This window comes from Tachysurus vachellii, chromosome 4 (assembly GCF_030014155.1).
Source record: "Tachysurus vachellii isolate PV-2020 chromosome 4, HZAU_Pvac_v1, whole genome shotgun sequence".
NCBI classification, from domain to species: domain Eukaryota; kingdom Metazoa; phylum Chordata; class Actinopteri; order Siluriformes; family Bagridae; genus Tachysurus; species Tachysurus vachellii.
The window spans coordinates 20,222,642-20,237,736 of NC_083463.1; the positions used below are offsets into that span (position 1 = coordinate 20,222,642).

General features: G+C 35.9%; 1 protein-coding gene across 3 annotated transcripts in view; it reads right to left on the minus strand.

The window, feature by feature from the left end:
• The window catches only part of LOC132844624 (synaptotagmin-2), a 49,871-nt gene that overhangs the window by 6,796 nt on the left and 27,980 nt on the right, over positions 1-15,095 (minus strand). For 2 of the 3 annotated variants that reach the window (XM_060868267.1, XM_060868266.1), the window contains 7 exons: positions 11,196-11,438; positions 9,180-9,340; positions 6,439-6,570; positions 5,369-5,536; positions 2,904-3,071; positions 2,547-2,664; positions 2,067-2,200 (listed from right to left, as the gene is read on the minus strand). In XM_060868267.1, coding sequence (XP_060724250.1) covers positions 2,067-2,200; positions 2,547-2,664; positions 2,904-3,071; positions 5,369-5,536; positions 6,439-6,570; positions 9,180-9,340; positions 11,196-11,412 — 1,098 coding nt within the window. In that variant the 5' untranslated portion in view covers positions 11,413-11,438. Of the gene's footprint in view, positions 1-2,066; positions 2,201-2,546; positions 2,665-2,903; positions 3,072-5,368; positions 5,537-6,438; positions 6,571-8,483; positions 9,341-11,195; positions 11,439-15,095 lie in introns of those variants that run through there. The other variant, XM_060868268.1, reaches the window with a different exon arrangement.

The following is a 15,095-nucleotide window of genomic DNA, read 5'->3' on the forward strand; positions in this document are numbered from 1 at the left end:
AATCTTATCTTATAAACACGCATCTTTTTTGTTACAATCATCAAACAAAAATCTGTCACTGCTACAATAGCCTGTGGTGATCCCCAGGGATCAGTGCTTGGCTCTCTCCTTTTCATTATTTACTTGTTTACTTGAATAACATTATGCAGGATCAAAATTTGCTTTCATGGTTTTGCTGATGATACCCAGATACCTTCCTTTATGAGCTATAATCACTATAATAGCTTTAGGACTGCCATGTACAGATTTGCACTCAAGTTTCCATCACTGAACAAGTGGTAACTTCATGTTAAAACTAAAATACATTTCCTGGTTATGCAATAGCACTTTTTGAGTACACAGTCATAAAAGGGAAAGGTGTTTAAAATCATGCTAAGGTGTTTAAAATCATGCTATCCTGTGTCACCCAGATGAGGATAGTTCTCCTTTTGTTTTATACCAATCAGGTTTCCTTTTTCATATCATCTCAGTGAGATTTTCCTTGTCACTCTGGTCTCTGGTAGCTTGCTCATTAGAGATACATTTAAATTTTACATTTATATAGTACGGGTCAAGTAAGCCATCTATAAACCATTGGGATTTTTCATAACACAAAGATGTTTCCTTGTTGCCTTGCTCATTGGGGATAAACTGATATTTAAAATGTATATCAATTCATTCAAGTTCTTTTGTGACAATATATATTGCTAAAAGTGCTATACAAATAACATTTAAATGATCTGAATTTCATACCCCAGGTATATAACTATGGATAAAGTGCAATCTTAAGTGTTAAAACTGAGCACTGATAAAAGTGAAGTTTTCATTTTTAGTTGAAATCTTTAAAATCCAAATATCACACCATTAGCATTAACATGCTCAGTATTATTTGTAGTGTGAAACCTGGACATTAGATTTTGAACCTTTTTGAACCAATTTAGGACATTTGAGCGCTCACTAACAATGCAAAACATGATACAAATATGGTCCATGCATTCAGTACCAATTGCTTGTTATTCCTGTTATTCCTGTATGTATCCTGCCTGAAACATACAGCAGGTCACTCACTGCAAAATCTGCTTATATCACTTCTATAATTTATAAATTACACTGGTTCCTGGTTTTAGTCAGCATCCATTACAAATCCTTGCTCTAGTAATGCTCCATTATTACCTTCCTGAGCTCCTCCATCATTACCCCTCTACGCATGCACTCAGGTCTCCTGATACCAGCGTCTTATCATATAAACTTCGAACACAAGACCTCGATCTCTCCAGAAGTGTAAACTAATCGGATTTGTTTAGATTTTATTAAGTTGTGAATAATAAATGTGTAAGATATTTTCTTCAGTACCAAATCTGTACTTTAGTAATCATTACAGTTAGGTTACAGTTACAGTTATAATCATTACAGTTAGGGTCATATTTCATCATATTAGGGTTTTTTAATTTTCCATTTTAAAATTGTCTCTTGCATTTATGGCACATTACTTTTACTTTTGACAACAAAAACAAAACACAACTTATGCCTCAGGCTTAAAGGCAAGTTATTGTGCTCCAGACAGTCCTCTGTTTTTTTTTTTTAACTCTCACTACACTTAAATATTTAACCTATGAGCTCAAGATTATTTGGACTCTTAGTACAGCCTCATTTCTGCTCTCACAACACTCTAATCCACCTTCTCTATGTAGATATTTTTAAAACCATAAATGTGAATAAATGTAAATAATCATAATAATAAATATTCTTTTTTATTCTTTTTATTTATTTGTTATTGTTACAGAAAAAACTCTGGTTTATACTACTAATAAAAAAAATACTAAACACATTTAATATTTTATTATTATTATTATTATTATTAGTAGTAGTAGTAGTAGTAGTAGTAGTAGTAATAGAAGTAGAAGTAGTATTTAACTATCTATTTATTTATTTATTATAACATCACATATCTCAAGAGGCGCAGTACATAATTTTGGGTAAGGTTTATCAAAAATTAGCTGCGGAATTCTGTCAGTAAACACTAACAATATTTCATTCGACAGATGATTGTACTCTGTGTTTTTACAAAGTTTGTTGTAAGATCATACCTGCATCTGCTCCAGTGGGATCTCAAAGCTGAAAGACTCATTATAATACGGGTTCAGTGTATTCTTCTTCACTGTGGTCTTCTTCTTCTTTAGACGCTTGCCATTCTGTAGCAGTTGGATCTTCACATATGGATCTGCCCAGAGATTCATCCCAAACAGCTATTAACTAAACGCATCTTTTGAATTTCTAGAACTCAAAACAAACTAGTCATGTTTCATTCAGTTTAGTAAGAAAAATTGCAAAAAATCTTGAAGAAATTCAGAAATGTTTTTCTACCTATTGCCTTAGCTTTAAATGGAAAGTAATTATAAAGTAATAAACTATGATTAGAAAAGTTGACTTCCTGAGCCAATTCAAGGGTTCATTACTGATTCCATTGTCAATCAGTATTCCTTAACAGAAGGACGATTTTGAAATAATCTTCTCAACTGTGATTACAAACTCCTCATACAACAACCTGATTAGGCCATTTTTCTCACCAGATAATCCACCCACATCCATTTTCTTCAGGTTTTTGGCCTCCAGAATGCAGACAGTCAGCTTACCGGCAGTGGGGACATACCTTAGTGAAATGCAGATATCACCAAGCTTCTCTGGCTATAGAGCAAAAAAAGAAAGGAAAATATAATATTGCTCGCACAACCACTAAAGAAATGAGATTTTTGAATGGCTCCTAATCTTATTCTGGGCTGTCAGATAATGATAATCACTAACTTTGTCAAAGGTGTTGGATGTAAAGGAAATTGAATGAACAAAAATAGTAATATCTCGGCTTCATTTCAATTTCATTGTATGAATTTCAGTTTAAGTCAAATGAAGGACATCAGACAGTTCACCTCTTCCTTCTCAGCACTATCCAGGTCTTTCCATTCCTCAATGGGCTGTCCCAAATCCACTGTGTTCATGGGCAGTTTGACTTCACCAATGATGTCGTGCTTGGAGAAACGATCGTAATCATAAACAGACATAACCAGAGTTTTTCCTCCCAGCTCCTGATAGGGCACCTAAAGAGAAAAAAATATATTTTTGTCTTATAGAATCAAGGGCAAATGTCCCCAAACTGAACAAAAATCTGTACCAAATTACCAAACCCTAACACCGAACAAAACTGAACAGTTAGTTCATAACTGGGGGAAGAGTGGCATAATGGTTTGGTGGTTAGCACATTTGCCTCACACTTCAGCATCTGTGTGTGTGTAGTTTGCATATTCTTCCTGTGCCTCAGGGGTTTCCATCTAATAAATTGGTTCCCCCCATTCTAAAAACATGCGTTGTAGGTTGATTGACATCTTTAAATCGTCCGTAGTGTGTGACTGTGTGTGAATGTGCCCTTTGTTAGACTGGCATCCTGTACGGGGTGTACCCTTCCTTGTGCCCTAATCAGTCTCCTGGAATAGGCAACAGTGTGTATGAAATTAAACATGAGATAAATTAGGTTAATATATGAAAAATTGAAAAACTTATATTGTTACACTTCACAGTTATGCTTTCCTTTAAGGTCAGTGTTACTGAACATGTTTGAATTCAAAACAATTTCCTTTAATATGCCGATAATGCCTTTCCTCAACTGTAAATGGCTCAGGATGCACATGGACTATCACAAGGCCATTCTTTCACTTTTGCATTCAGAGTTTTTAATGTCACATTCAGTACAGTACACATATACATTCAGTGTTTGTTCTGTGGTTAAAAAAAACCCTTATTTCAGCCTAATCTTTACTGAACATCATTATCTAGTTTGGCTTCCCAAAATATTAAGTATGCTGTCAGGACTGCAGATTCTGACTTACCACATTAGTAATAGTGGACTAGTGGAATAGTGGCTTTACATGAATTTATTTTCTTCTCTGGCACGCTTGCTGTCTTTTATCTATACACACAAGGCTGGAATGTAGGTATTTTAATATGTACAGTCAGCTTTTCTTGCAGTCCAACAATGCTTAGAAGATGAAGGCATCGTTTCTGTCCCAGATCGTTTCTCTCTAAGCCAGTCAGTGAGTTTGAGCTGTACAGCCAACCACCGGAGACCCTTCTGTTCCCTGTGTAACTAATTAGTGACTGCATGCAGCTATAGCTCATTTCTGCAGCTACAGATCACAAATGCCAGCAGTGCTGAAGAACTCAGAGAACTGTATCGGAACAATGGTATTTTGGGATTGTTTACTGACATGATATTTTTTTTTAAAAGGAAAACATTAACAATATGCACATACTCAGACTAGCTTAGAATAGTATAATATAGTTATGATGGCTGCTGATTCATCAATCTATAGAAAAATGGGTTTTGACCAAAACTGAGGCTTTTAGTCCGTAATAAACTTTGACATCTTCTTTATGAAAACAGAATTTCTATCCTTGTCATAAAAGTCTGGCTGCTAAGATTACAATTTCTAACACTTTGTATGTAAGCATTAACAACTGAATTAAGACACAATAATGAGGTTTATGTTTAGTGACTCATGTAATGAGATAGACATTGTTGTGGAGTTTGGTGTGTGACCTAATATATATTCATTACTTGATTAAAAAAAAAAAATTAAACAATTTTTTTACAGGGTATCTGTTTTTTTTTTTGTTTGTTTTTTTTCCCAAGTGCCAGTGAGTTTGTGGGTTCACAGAAAGACCATGTTCATTAATGTGTGATGCATTTACAACACTTAGATTATCCTAAATATTTGCCTGGTCCTGGTTTGAAAAAAAAGAAGAACTTAAGATTTACGCTACACATCAGTTTTAAATCTAAATACAGGTAAGTAAAGAAGTTATTTCATTATTATCTCTAATGTGAGTGTCAATAAAAGGGATAAACTCTAAACTGAAAAACAGTTTCAACATTTCACGGTAATGTTGCTTTCCGTAAATAAATTGGGTTACAAATGTAGGTCAAAATGTACAGTAGAAAATATCAAAATTGTTACCATGTGAAGGTTTTCCATGGCTGCCACACATATATCTGTGGAACGTTCATAGGAGGGTGCTTTGGGAAATTCACATCTAATTTAAGCTCTCTACACTATACATAGTAAGTATAAAGGCTTCTTTTCTCCTCTACTGTAGGACATGCAGGAGCATGGGAAGCTCCCCAGGTGGTAAATTCATTACATTAGCACAGTTCAATAATAGACATAAAGTCATGCAAATCAACACTTACTCTTACTCTCAAATCTTTTATGATTCGTATATATGACTCACATTCCTAACATCTCTGTCTCTTTCTCTCTCTCTCTTTCTGGAAATTCCTAGAAATAATGTTTACAGTACTTTCACAATCAGAAAAAAAAATGGTTTCAGAAGAACATACCTTGAAAACAAAAGTCTCGTTGAATACAGGATTCAGTGTCTTTTTGTGCACCTTGGTGTCAAACTTCTTCTTTTTGTCAGGTAGGAGAAAGACTTTAACGTAAGGGTCAGAGGTTCCTCCAGAGTCCATTGAAATCAGGTCAGCACACTGCAAGATCCCCACTGTCAGCTGGCAAATGAATCGGTTGAAGAGAAGGAGAGAAAGACTTTAGAAGGACTTATATTATTGTATTGAAGACTTTAGAATTAGCTACATTTTCTATAATGTGTAAAATTGATAGTCAAATTTTTAGATATATACACAGACTTTATTGGGAACACATACAGATGTCTAAACAGCCAATCCTGTGGTACAATGTATACAATCATGCAGATACAGGACGAGAGCTTAAGTTAATGTTCACATCAAACATCAGAATGAAAAATCTCTGGCAATAGCATGGTTGGTTGAGGTATTTCACATAATCAATTTTTATTCATAACAGACTCTAGCATTTACACACAAATGAACATCCAATGCACAGCTGTTTTGTGGCACCTCATTGATGAGAGAGAGCAGAGGAAACCTGTTCAAGCTCACTGGGAGGAGAAGGTACTGTAATCATATAATTACTCTTTCCTACCATGGTTAGCAGAAAATCATTTCAAAATACACAAGCTAAATCTTAAGGCAGATAAGATTTAAGAACGGCAGCATGAGACCACATCAGGGACTTCTCTCATAGCAAAGAATACGATTCAGAAGTTACAGTGGACACAGAAACTGGAAACTGAAACTGCACTGTTGAAGATGGAAAAAATGTTTGTAAAGATTTTTGTGAAGATGTTTTTCCTTTTCCTGATGTTTGATTTGAACAGTGAAACTCTAGCTCTTGCTCTTTATTTGTATCATCTTATGCATGTGCATCTTATGCTGAATGGATAACTAAGTGAATGTGCAGGTGATCCTTTTAAATTGGACAATATTTACATATTGTCATGACACTACATACATGACACTACAAACTTGATGTCAGTAAAATGGAATGCCTTTAAGACCTTAAGACAAGTCAGAGATAATTTTATATAAACCTTATTGTCCTGGAAGTCATAATCCAAAGAATACTGCAGCTTGCCCAGTTTCTCCTGCTCCTTTTCCTCTTCTTCTTTCTCTTCCTCAGTTAAACCGGTCTCTCCGTCCTCATCGTCGTCGTCCTGTTGTTTCTGGAAGAGGAAACATTTGGATATGGGGTTAGAGAAAGATTTTCAATGGAGATGTTTATGCTTCCTGTCTGCAGCATGCCACAAGCTCAGGGTTCCTGTTAGCCTCTCGGTGCAGTAGGGTGTAAGTGTGCTCCTACCGGCCTCTCCTAACCATACACCTGTCACAGCAGCCTCGTACCAATGCAGTCATTCAGGGCTGGGTGTTGCAAAGGACTTAAGCTCACAATTTTTTTTGGTGACACTTTTTTTCATGGATGTTCAGTAGAAATATCGCACATATATCAATGTTTCTATCTTCGGGGTTTAATGGAAAACCCAGAATGCTAACTAACCATAAATGGAAGTTAGCAATATTGAGCATTTTTAAGTTATAAACACAGATAATGGATTTTATCTAACACTTTTGAAACATGTACTTAATCTGTTTAATGATATTTTTTATTCTTTTACATCATCAGCAAAACCATCCAATCCTACTTACCACGCTTAAAGATGTTTGTTGTTGTTGTTGTTGTTGTTCATATTCATGTTCATGTTCATTATTAAACAACATGGTTTCAAGCCCAAATTAAATGTATAAGTCCATAAATTGCTGTTCAACATCGCTGTGTATAATTTAGTCCTGCCTGGCCCATTTTCTCATGAGCATGATCTAATTCACTGATATGCAGTAATACTCACAGGAATAACCAGTGAGGAAAAATGCTTTATAGTGAAATAGATATTTCTGGATGATAAAGTGCTGACCTGTAATTTTTCTTTCTTTTTATTCTATATATATATATATTTTTTTTTTTTCTTCATTTTTTCAACAATGACCATATGCAGAATTAAAGAACATGAATAATTTCTTTTGGAACTTTGTATATGTATATTATAAATTAGCCATTACATTTATTAATGGCTAGATAAAAAGAGCTATTTAACTTTTCAAATTTTATTAGATTTATATGTATATAACTATTTTTTAATTCCATGTGAGAGTAAACTAAAAAATTGAAGATATAACTAGAAATATCAGCTGAGTGGGTCTCTTGTAGAACGTGTTAAATGGACAGCCATCAGAAATGATTTATCCTTTAGGATTTTAGGTGTAAAATAATAGGAACCCATTATGATTGGGTTAGTGGGAATATGAGTGCTTTGTGTATTGAGAAGATGAGGATGATGTGTGCATTGTTGTTGTTTATGTGTGCTCCTAGCAGAGTGCCACCAAAAAAATTGTCAGTCTCAAGCCCAATCCTAATGATCTCCCTATAGCAGAAAATTAAAGGGCACAGCACAGTGCTACAATTCCTCAAATACTGCAATGTTCATTTGCATGTTGTCTACCCACCCATTTAACCTGACTTTAAAATAAGCATCGTCAGCCAGTTATTTACTTTTTCAAATTTTCCCATAAAATAGCTATGCCCTTTAACACATGCATCCACTGTTATGGGTCTTATGGGTTGCCTTTAACTCAAGAATCCATAACCTGTCAGTATTAGTGAGTTATTTCATTCGCATGTCATCAAGTTTACTCTGCTAGTTATTGTACAATTCATGTAATCATTTGCATTGTAACTTTCCTGTGTTTTTTTTTCTTTGTGTTTTGCTTTCTTGTCAAGCAATGACAGCAAAAGTCTTAAAAAAAAAAAAAAACCAAGGAAGTTACAATGGCCATTCTGCCAAACCCTGACCAAATCCCATATGGCTCCTTATTAGAAATAAAGTACACTACATAGGTTCTAGAAAATTTTTGCTATGTCCAAAACCATGTAGTATGAAGTTTTGTACACAGCCAGGAATTTACACCTTATGTAGTGCACTAAATGCTCAACAGGGAGCCATTTGGTATTCAGCCACTGCCCCGCACGGCATATGCTAGCACTCGGCGGCCAAAGAGCTGAGCCGTTCGTCCGTTCACCTACCGTAGTGCCGCCAGCCATGAGCGCCACGCAAAGTGGCACGCACACACAAGACACAAAGCGGGAGGGAAAGGAGCAGAGAGAGAGAGAGGGAGAGGATGAACTCAAGAGACACACCAGGAGAATGAGAGACAGCAGAGAGAGCCACATCAACACCAAGAACACCAGTCTGAGAAAAGACACACAACATAAAAGGAACTCTGTTTATGTTCCTAAGGATGAGCGCAAGACTGGAGGACTTTTTATTCAAAGTTCAAGAAATGCTTGGATATGTTTACTGTACTTTTCTCATCACACCACTTGGCGCTCATTTACTGCTTTGTCAGTGTGTCTTTTCTCATCAGAGAACACAATGAGATACAACACCCACGTTACTCACAACACAGGAAATGAAGTCGCAAAAAAATATGACTGGATGGACTTTTTCTTTCACACACATCTGTTCTTATTTCTTGTCAACTCAGCAGAATCTGTAAATCATTTTCATTGACATCAGGCTTTCATGTGGATAAAACCACTGAGCTAGATCGGTCCACTTCTGTACAATTAACTCTAAAGCACTGCGAATAGATCAATGCAGTACAGAAACAGAATTTAAGCATAAGCAGTTTCTCCTGTCCAGCAAATTATGGTGAAATCTCATCTTTATTGTGGTCTGTTTGGTGGTTGGATCCTTTTGGCCCTGCTCATTTTACATACATCTGCACCCTGCATATTCTTCATGTTGAAGCCATCCTTGCCCTTCTTTCCTTTCTTGTTCTTCTTTTTCTTGCAGCAACATTTCTTGATGATGCAAAAACAGCAGGTGACGATGAGAAGAGCCGCCACTACGGCAATCGCGATCAGTGCCCAGGGAGGCACTGTAATACAGAGAGAGAGAGAGAGAGAGAGAGAGAGAGAGAGAGAGAGAGAGAGAGAGAGAGAGAGAGATAGAGAGAGAGACAGCCAGAGAGAGAGACAGCCAGAGAGAGAGAGAGATGTGGATATAGATGAATACAAAAAAAAATAAAAAAATAAGGTAACACTTTACAATAATAATGCATAAATAATCTTACACTAACACTTAAACAGGATCTAATGAGCAATTAAGGCATGCACTAATCACAAATTAATGAAGAGCTAACTGTAACCACGACGTGTGTCTTATGAATTCATGCAACGATCTCCTTAAGTACGATCTCTTCTTACATCGTTAAGGGTTAAATCTTAACCCTGCTCTATAAGAAGAAATAGGAAATAAAGATGAATTATTTCAAATCCGTGATAAAATTTGCTGTATGCAGCTGCAAACACAAACAGCACTGGAAAGAGCTGGATTACTTTAGTAAGACGCACTAATAATCAACACTAATCATTTCATCTCGACCTGTTGCATCATTCTCCAAATAATTCTTTTCAAATCGCACTGTAGTACTAGTACATGACATTAATGACATTTATTCATGTAGAAGCTATTATTATCTATTATTTAAATAGCAGGTGATTTTTGCTTGATTTACTTTACCACTATGTGTTAATTAATTAACTAACCGACATGTACTAAAAGGTCTTAAAATGATTGTTATTCATGCATCATAATTAAAGCTAGCTCTTCTTATCTTCAGTGTTACAGAATATAATTGCAATTAAATTTAATTCTATTTTTTCTAATTGGTAAATATAAAAATATAAAAGACCTATTTTTTCACTAAGTAAAACAAATGCCCTAATTTCAAAACAAATTGAACAAATGTTTTTGTTGCTGTACAGTATTCATCCTAACTACCCTCTAACAGCGTTTTTGTGTTTAATTCTATTCTTAGATCCTGTCATCCTGACCTATTTGTTCTAGCATGAGGATATGTATTTGAAGAAGACCACTGAACACTTCTGTAAGTTGCACTGAATCGGGGGGTCTCCTAAATGCTGCAAATGTATGTATAAATATCATTAAAATGTTCAATTACTAGCAAAGAATAGCGTTTCAGGATAAATGAACAATGATGTGATGTATGTATCATTTATCAGCTACTTACAATGCCATTTCAACCCTGCCACTTTTCCTTTCCTATCCTGTTTTGGTTGAGTCAATGTTCAGCACTGAATTTAGTTTTTTACAAGTATTTCTGTTTATATCTAGCCTATCTAAACCAGCCTATATCTAGCCTGTTTTTGAAAACATCTAAAATAAAAACAAAAACATACGTTTATATGTTAAAGTAAATGGTGATATCAAACCCGTATCTGCTCTCTGAAATGCCCTAAAAACCTCTTCATAAGCATCTAAAATTTGAAGGCTGTTTGCTTCAACCATTAAAATGTTTTTACAAGGTTATTCACACGGAGGTAAAAACATCTCCCACTGAAAGCCAACAGTGTCATGAATCAACTTGCATAAAAAAAAGTGTTAATACTTATTGAAAATGTCCAATTAGACAATTTCTGAAAATAGTGTACTGGTAAAAAGGGTTAAAAAATACTGGCCAAATTTCCTATCAACTAACAAAATCCAAAAGATTGCACTGTATGTCCAGTTGCCATAATTTACCATGCAAAGACATGTTTCTGTCCCTTTTTCCTATAAAATGATGATGATTTAATCTCATATGATTTCTATTCATTTTTTTTGTGGAATAGAGACAGTTTTGTCAGCACATTGGATCCAGTTATCAGGTTCCAGTAATTGAAAGATAAGATGGTGCATATGTCAGCAAAAATACATCATGATAAACCTACATGGGATTGTCTCAATCTCATTAAGGAATTTGTTCCTGATCTTCTCAAAGATGTCATCCATGGAAGAGCCTCCAGACTCTGTAGCGTTGTCTGCTGCAGTGGAGAGAGCAGGGCCAGGGGCCATCGTCATGGTGCTTGGTGGGTGCGTTCCCCCCAAACCTGTGGGCTCAGGACCCACCATGGCTTCTGGTTTCTTTTTAAAGAGGTTCCACTTCATGATCTCCAGCTAGGCACTCAGTGTTCCTGTAAGAGAACACATACACACAACTCACTCTTTAAGGACCGAAAAATGACTAGAAACGGAAGTGATAGAAAACGCTGGAACAGCCGCCTTGTAGGAATCTTGTAGCATGGTACACTGACACTTCTAACAATGTACAGATGGGGGACACACATATAAATTAGTTACATATTATTACAGAAAACCTACAGTCAGACTCTTCAATCAATAACAGTAAGAATGCAGAAAAAAATATATGTGCTATATACGTCAGTCATGTAAAAGCACTGCATTCTGTCAAAGGCTCTTTTTTAGTAACCAAATGTGGAACCTGTATATAAACAACATGCAGCAGCAATAAACAGGTGTAGTTACACAGCTCCGTGCTATGTGTATCAAAGCAGCCACACAAATCCAACGAAAGGGACGCAGCACTGCGGAAAACCACAGACAGACATAAGAGCATGAGGCTTTCCAACCACAACTGCCAAGAGACATTTGTCTTAAAAGGGCTTGTCTTGTTTAGTAGCTGTGCATTATTAATTTAACATTTTGAGATTGGAGATTTTTCTTCAATAACCTGATCTGACGAGATTCTTTTGACAATACCAAGAGGATAAATCAGGTTATGATTTCCATTTGTCATCTTTCCTGTACACTGAAAATAAATAATCCTTTATAATACAGGATATGTCCAAGCAGGATGTTATAAAGATTAGTCAATGAAATTGTCAAAAAGTGGATCAGTCAAAAATGTTTTCAAAAATAAGCTCTCTCTATAAATGTTGATTTTTAAATGAGATCATCCACAGTTATTATTATGTCAAACAGAACTAACGAAATTATTTCCAGCGGAGTTTGCTACCATGACCGTGACTTCCAATCGTCTTGTGTGTAAAAGCACACGTCAATAACGCAACCCAAAATATATGTCTATATTTTCATTTGTAGCACTTGATAAAACATGGAAGCCCATTTCACTTACCTTAATGAAACTGTTTGCAACAAATAAAGAAAGTATGATAAGATCCACAGCAGCAGAACATAAGCATTCTTTATTGAGCCTAAACTAATAATACACAGAGCTCTACTGTCTTAACACAAAATGTCCTTAAAGACATTTAAAAAATAAAGACATTAATATGCAGTTTTTCACCCTCCTTCAAAGACTGGATACACTTCACCATCACAACGTCATATGATCACAAATAGGACACACAAAACCTATATTAAACCAGGTTTCATTTCAGGGAACTTTCCGGATTCAGAAGATCAGAAATAAACTAATTTAATCAGCTAGTAGAAACCCAAGGTCCTTAACAGTAAGCACATAATGTACTGCTCTCATAAGAGGTTGTGCTTTACAGTCATTTTTTCACGAGTGAAGGTAAAAGTGTATTCAACAAATGACAAGATTAATATTTGTTAATATTCCAAATAAACTTTACAATGAAATGCAGTACAATGTATTCTGTTAACATTAAGCTTTCGTCACAGAATTTTTTTTTTTTGGGTGTGACTAATCATACCCTGTTTTATAAATGTCCTTAAACTGTATATTGCAACAAAAACACTTCAGTAGGTCACCAATCTGGAAAGGACTCAATAAACCAGAGTGTTCCATTAACTAGATTGAATGCGCATCTTGAGCAACATTTTCCCTGACCCCATATATTACCAACTGACAATCCTCTGTCTCCTTCCTAAAACCACCTCAAGCAGATTCTTCTATCGATATACAGTATATATGTTAACATAATAATTAAAGCAACAAAAGAGAAAAAAAAGCAAAGTTACAGCAACCCTGCACCACGCTGACATAATTGAAAAATGTGTTATTACTACAATGCCAATGGCTAAATCTAATGAATCACTCTTTCTTGTTAGACTTAATGTAGATAGCTTTAATAAGCTCAGTTTATTTCTGTATGAATTCTAAGTGAGGCAGGAACATATTAAGCAGTGACATTCAGGTCTGTGTATATTAAACAACGCCAGTAACAAAAAAAGACCAAAAAAGAAATACAAGAAGATTAAAATCATTAATTAGGAAAGTGAGAGTGAGTCAGAAAGAGAGAGAGAGAGAGAGAGAGAGAGGTACAGTATATTGTTCTGTTGAGTCTCACATTTAGTCATTGCTCTTTTCTACATTTTGCACTACACTATTTCTCGACGTCCTGCTATGCCAGGTAGTAACTGAGAAAATAAACAGTGCTGAGTTGAATAAAGCTGACACTTTCTTGATATTAACCAGTGCTCTCTGAGAGATCGGATTTATTTCCTTGCATTTGAAACGACTGCAATTGATTGATCCAGCATGATTATGATCAATGTTGTATTGTTTACAAGAGGAAGAACATGAGATCCTTATTCAGTACGAGCCTCCATTTTACAATTTTACTCCCTATACACCACTGTTCCAGAGAATTCATTCCATGTTAGACTGACATTTGCTCTCTAGCTGAGGTATTGATTGACAACGTCCTGTATTTTTAACCATTCTGCCTGCACAGGGAATGTGATGAGTCTGGGCTTTTCACTCTCATTGTCACAACCCGGGAGGAGGAAGACAGACCCATATGCAGGATAGCTTCAAATAAGTAGGTTTAATAACTTATAAAACAAAGAACAGGAACAAAGACAAAAACTACACAGGACAAAGGACGAGGAAGAACGACATACACTGATGATGATACGGTTAAATAGACATGACAATGAACACATAGGGAACAGGTGTGTAGAGACGGGAAGAAGTAAACAAAGGCGGGGCAGACACGTGACACGGAACATAAACAGAAGCAAATGGCCAAAAGTACATGCTGAACCGTAACACACATCTTATCAGACAGTACAGAGTCTTATTAGAATGCTTTTCTCTACACACTGGATTTGTCATATGTATATTAAAGAGCTTCTGACAGACCAGGGGTTTGGCTTTTATCTGTTGGCCAATGGAACTGTATGGTAGACATATATGCAGATACAGGATTCACCTGGCTCACACATTACAACTCAATACATAACAGTATGTATAAGGCACAATTTATTTTACACTTGTCACCAGTGATACGGAAAAGCTGAGCTCTGATCTGTACTGTATACAGCATATGTGGCGTTCGCTTGGTTTCTCAATCTCCCTCAGAGAGACAGGGAGATGAAGAAGTGATTTGTCTGAGTTTAGGAGACAGGCAATTTCGCAGCTCCGGGTAAATGATCAAGCTAGACAATTGGAAAGAACCAATCCATGTGGCTCCCAAACTCACTGGCATTAACCCTGACATCTTTAGACAGGAAATACACATTCACTGCCTCATATTTGTCTGCATCATGACAGACAAGGTGTGCAAGTAATCTGAATAAAAAGATATTTGAGTATTTAATTTTTCTTTTCTTTTTGCTATTTGGTGATTTAATTACTTTATGCTCTGTTAGAACAGCTGGGATATGTACTGTAATATCTCCTTAGTTGATGAAGTACAGACACTTTCTCAAACCATTTTCCATCAAGCCTTTGGGCAGTAACAGTTAATCGAGGAAAGTGGCCAACAAAACAAAAATGCTCCACAAGGGGTAGATGATCATTTGTGAAAAGTATATAAGAAAACAAGCTGGATTCAGCAATACAGAGAGTCGTCTGAGCCTCGACATTACCTGCTGCCTAAAGCACCATTTTCACAACT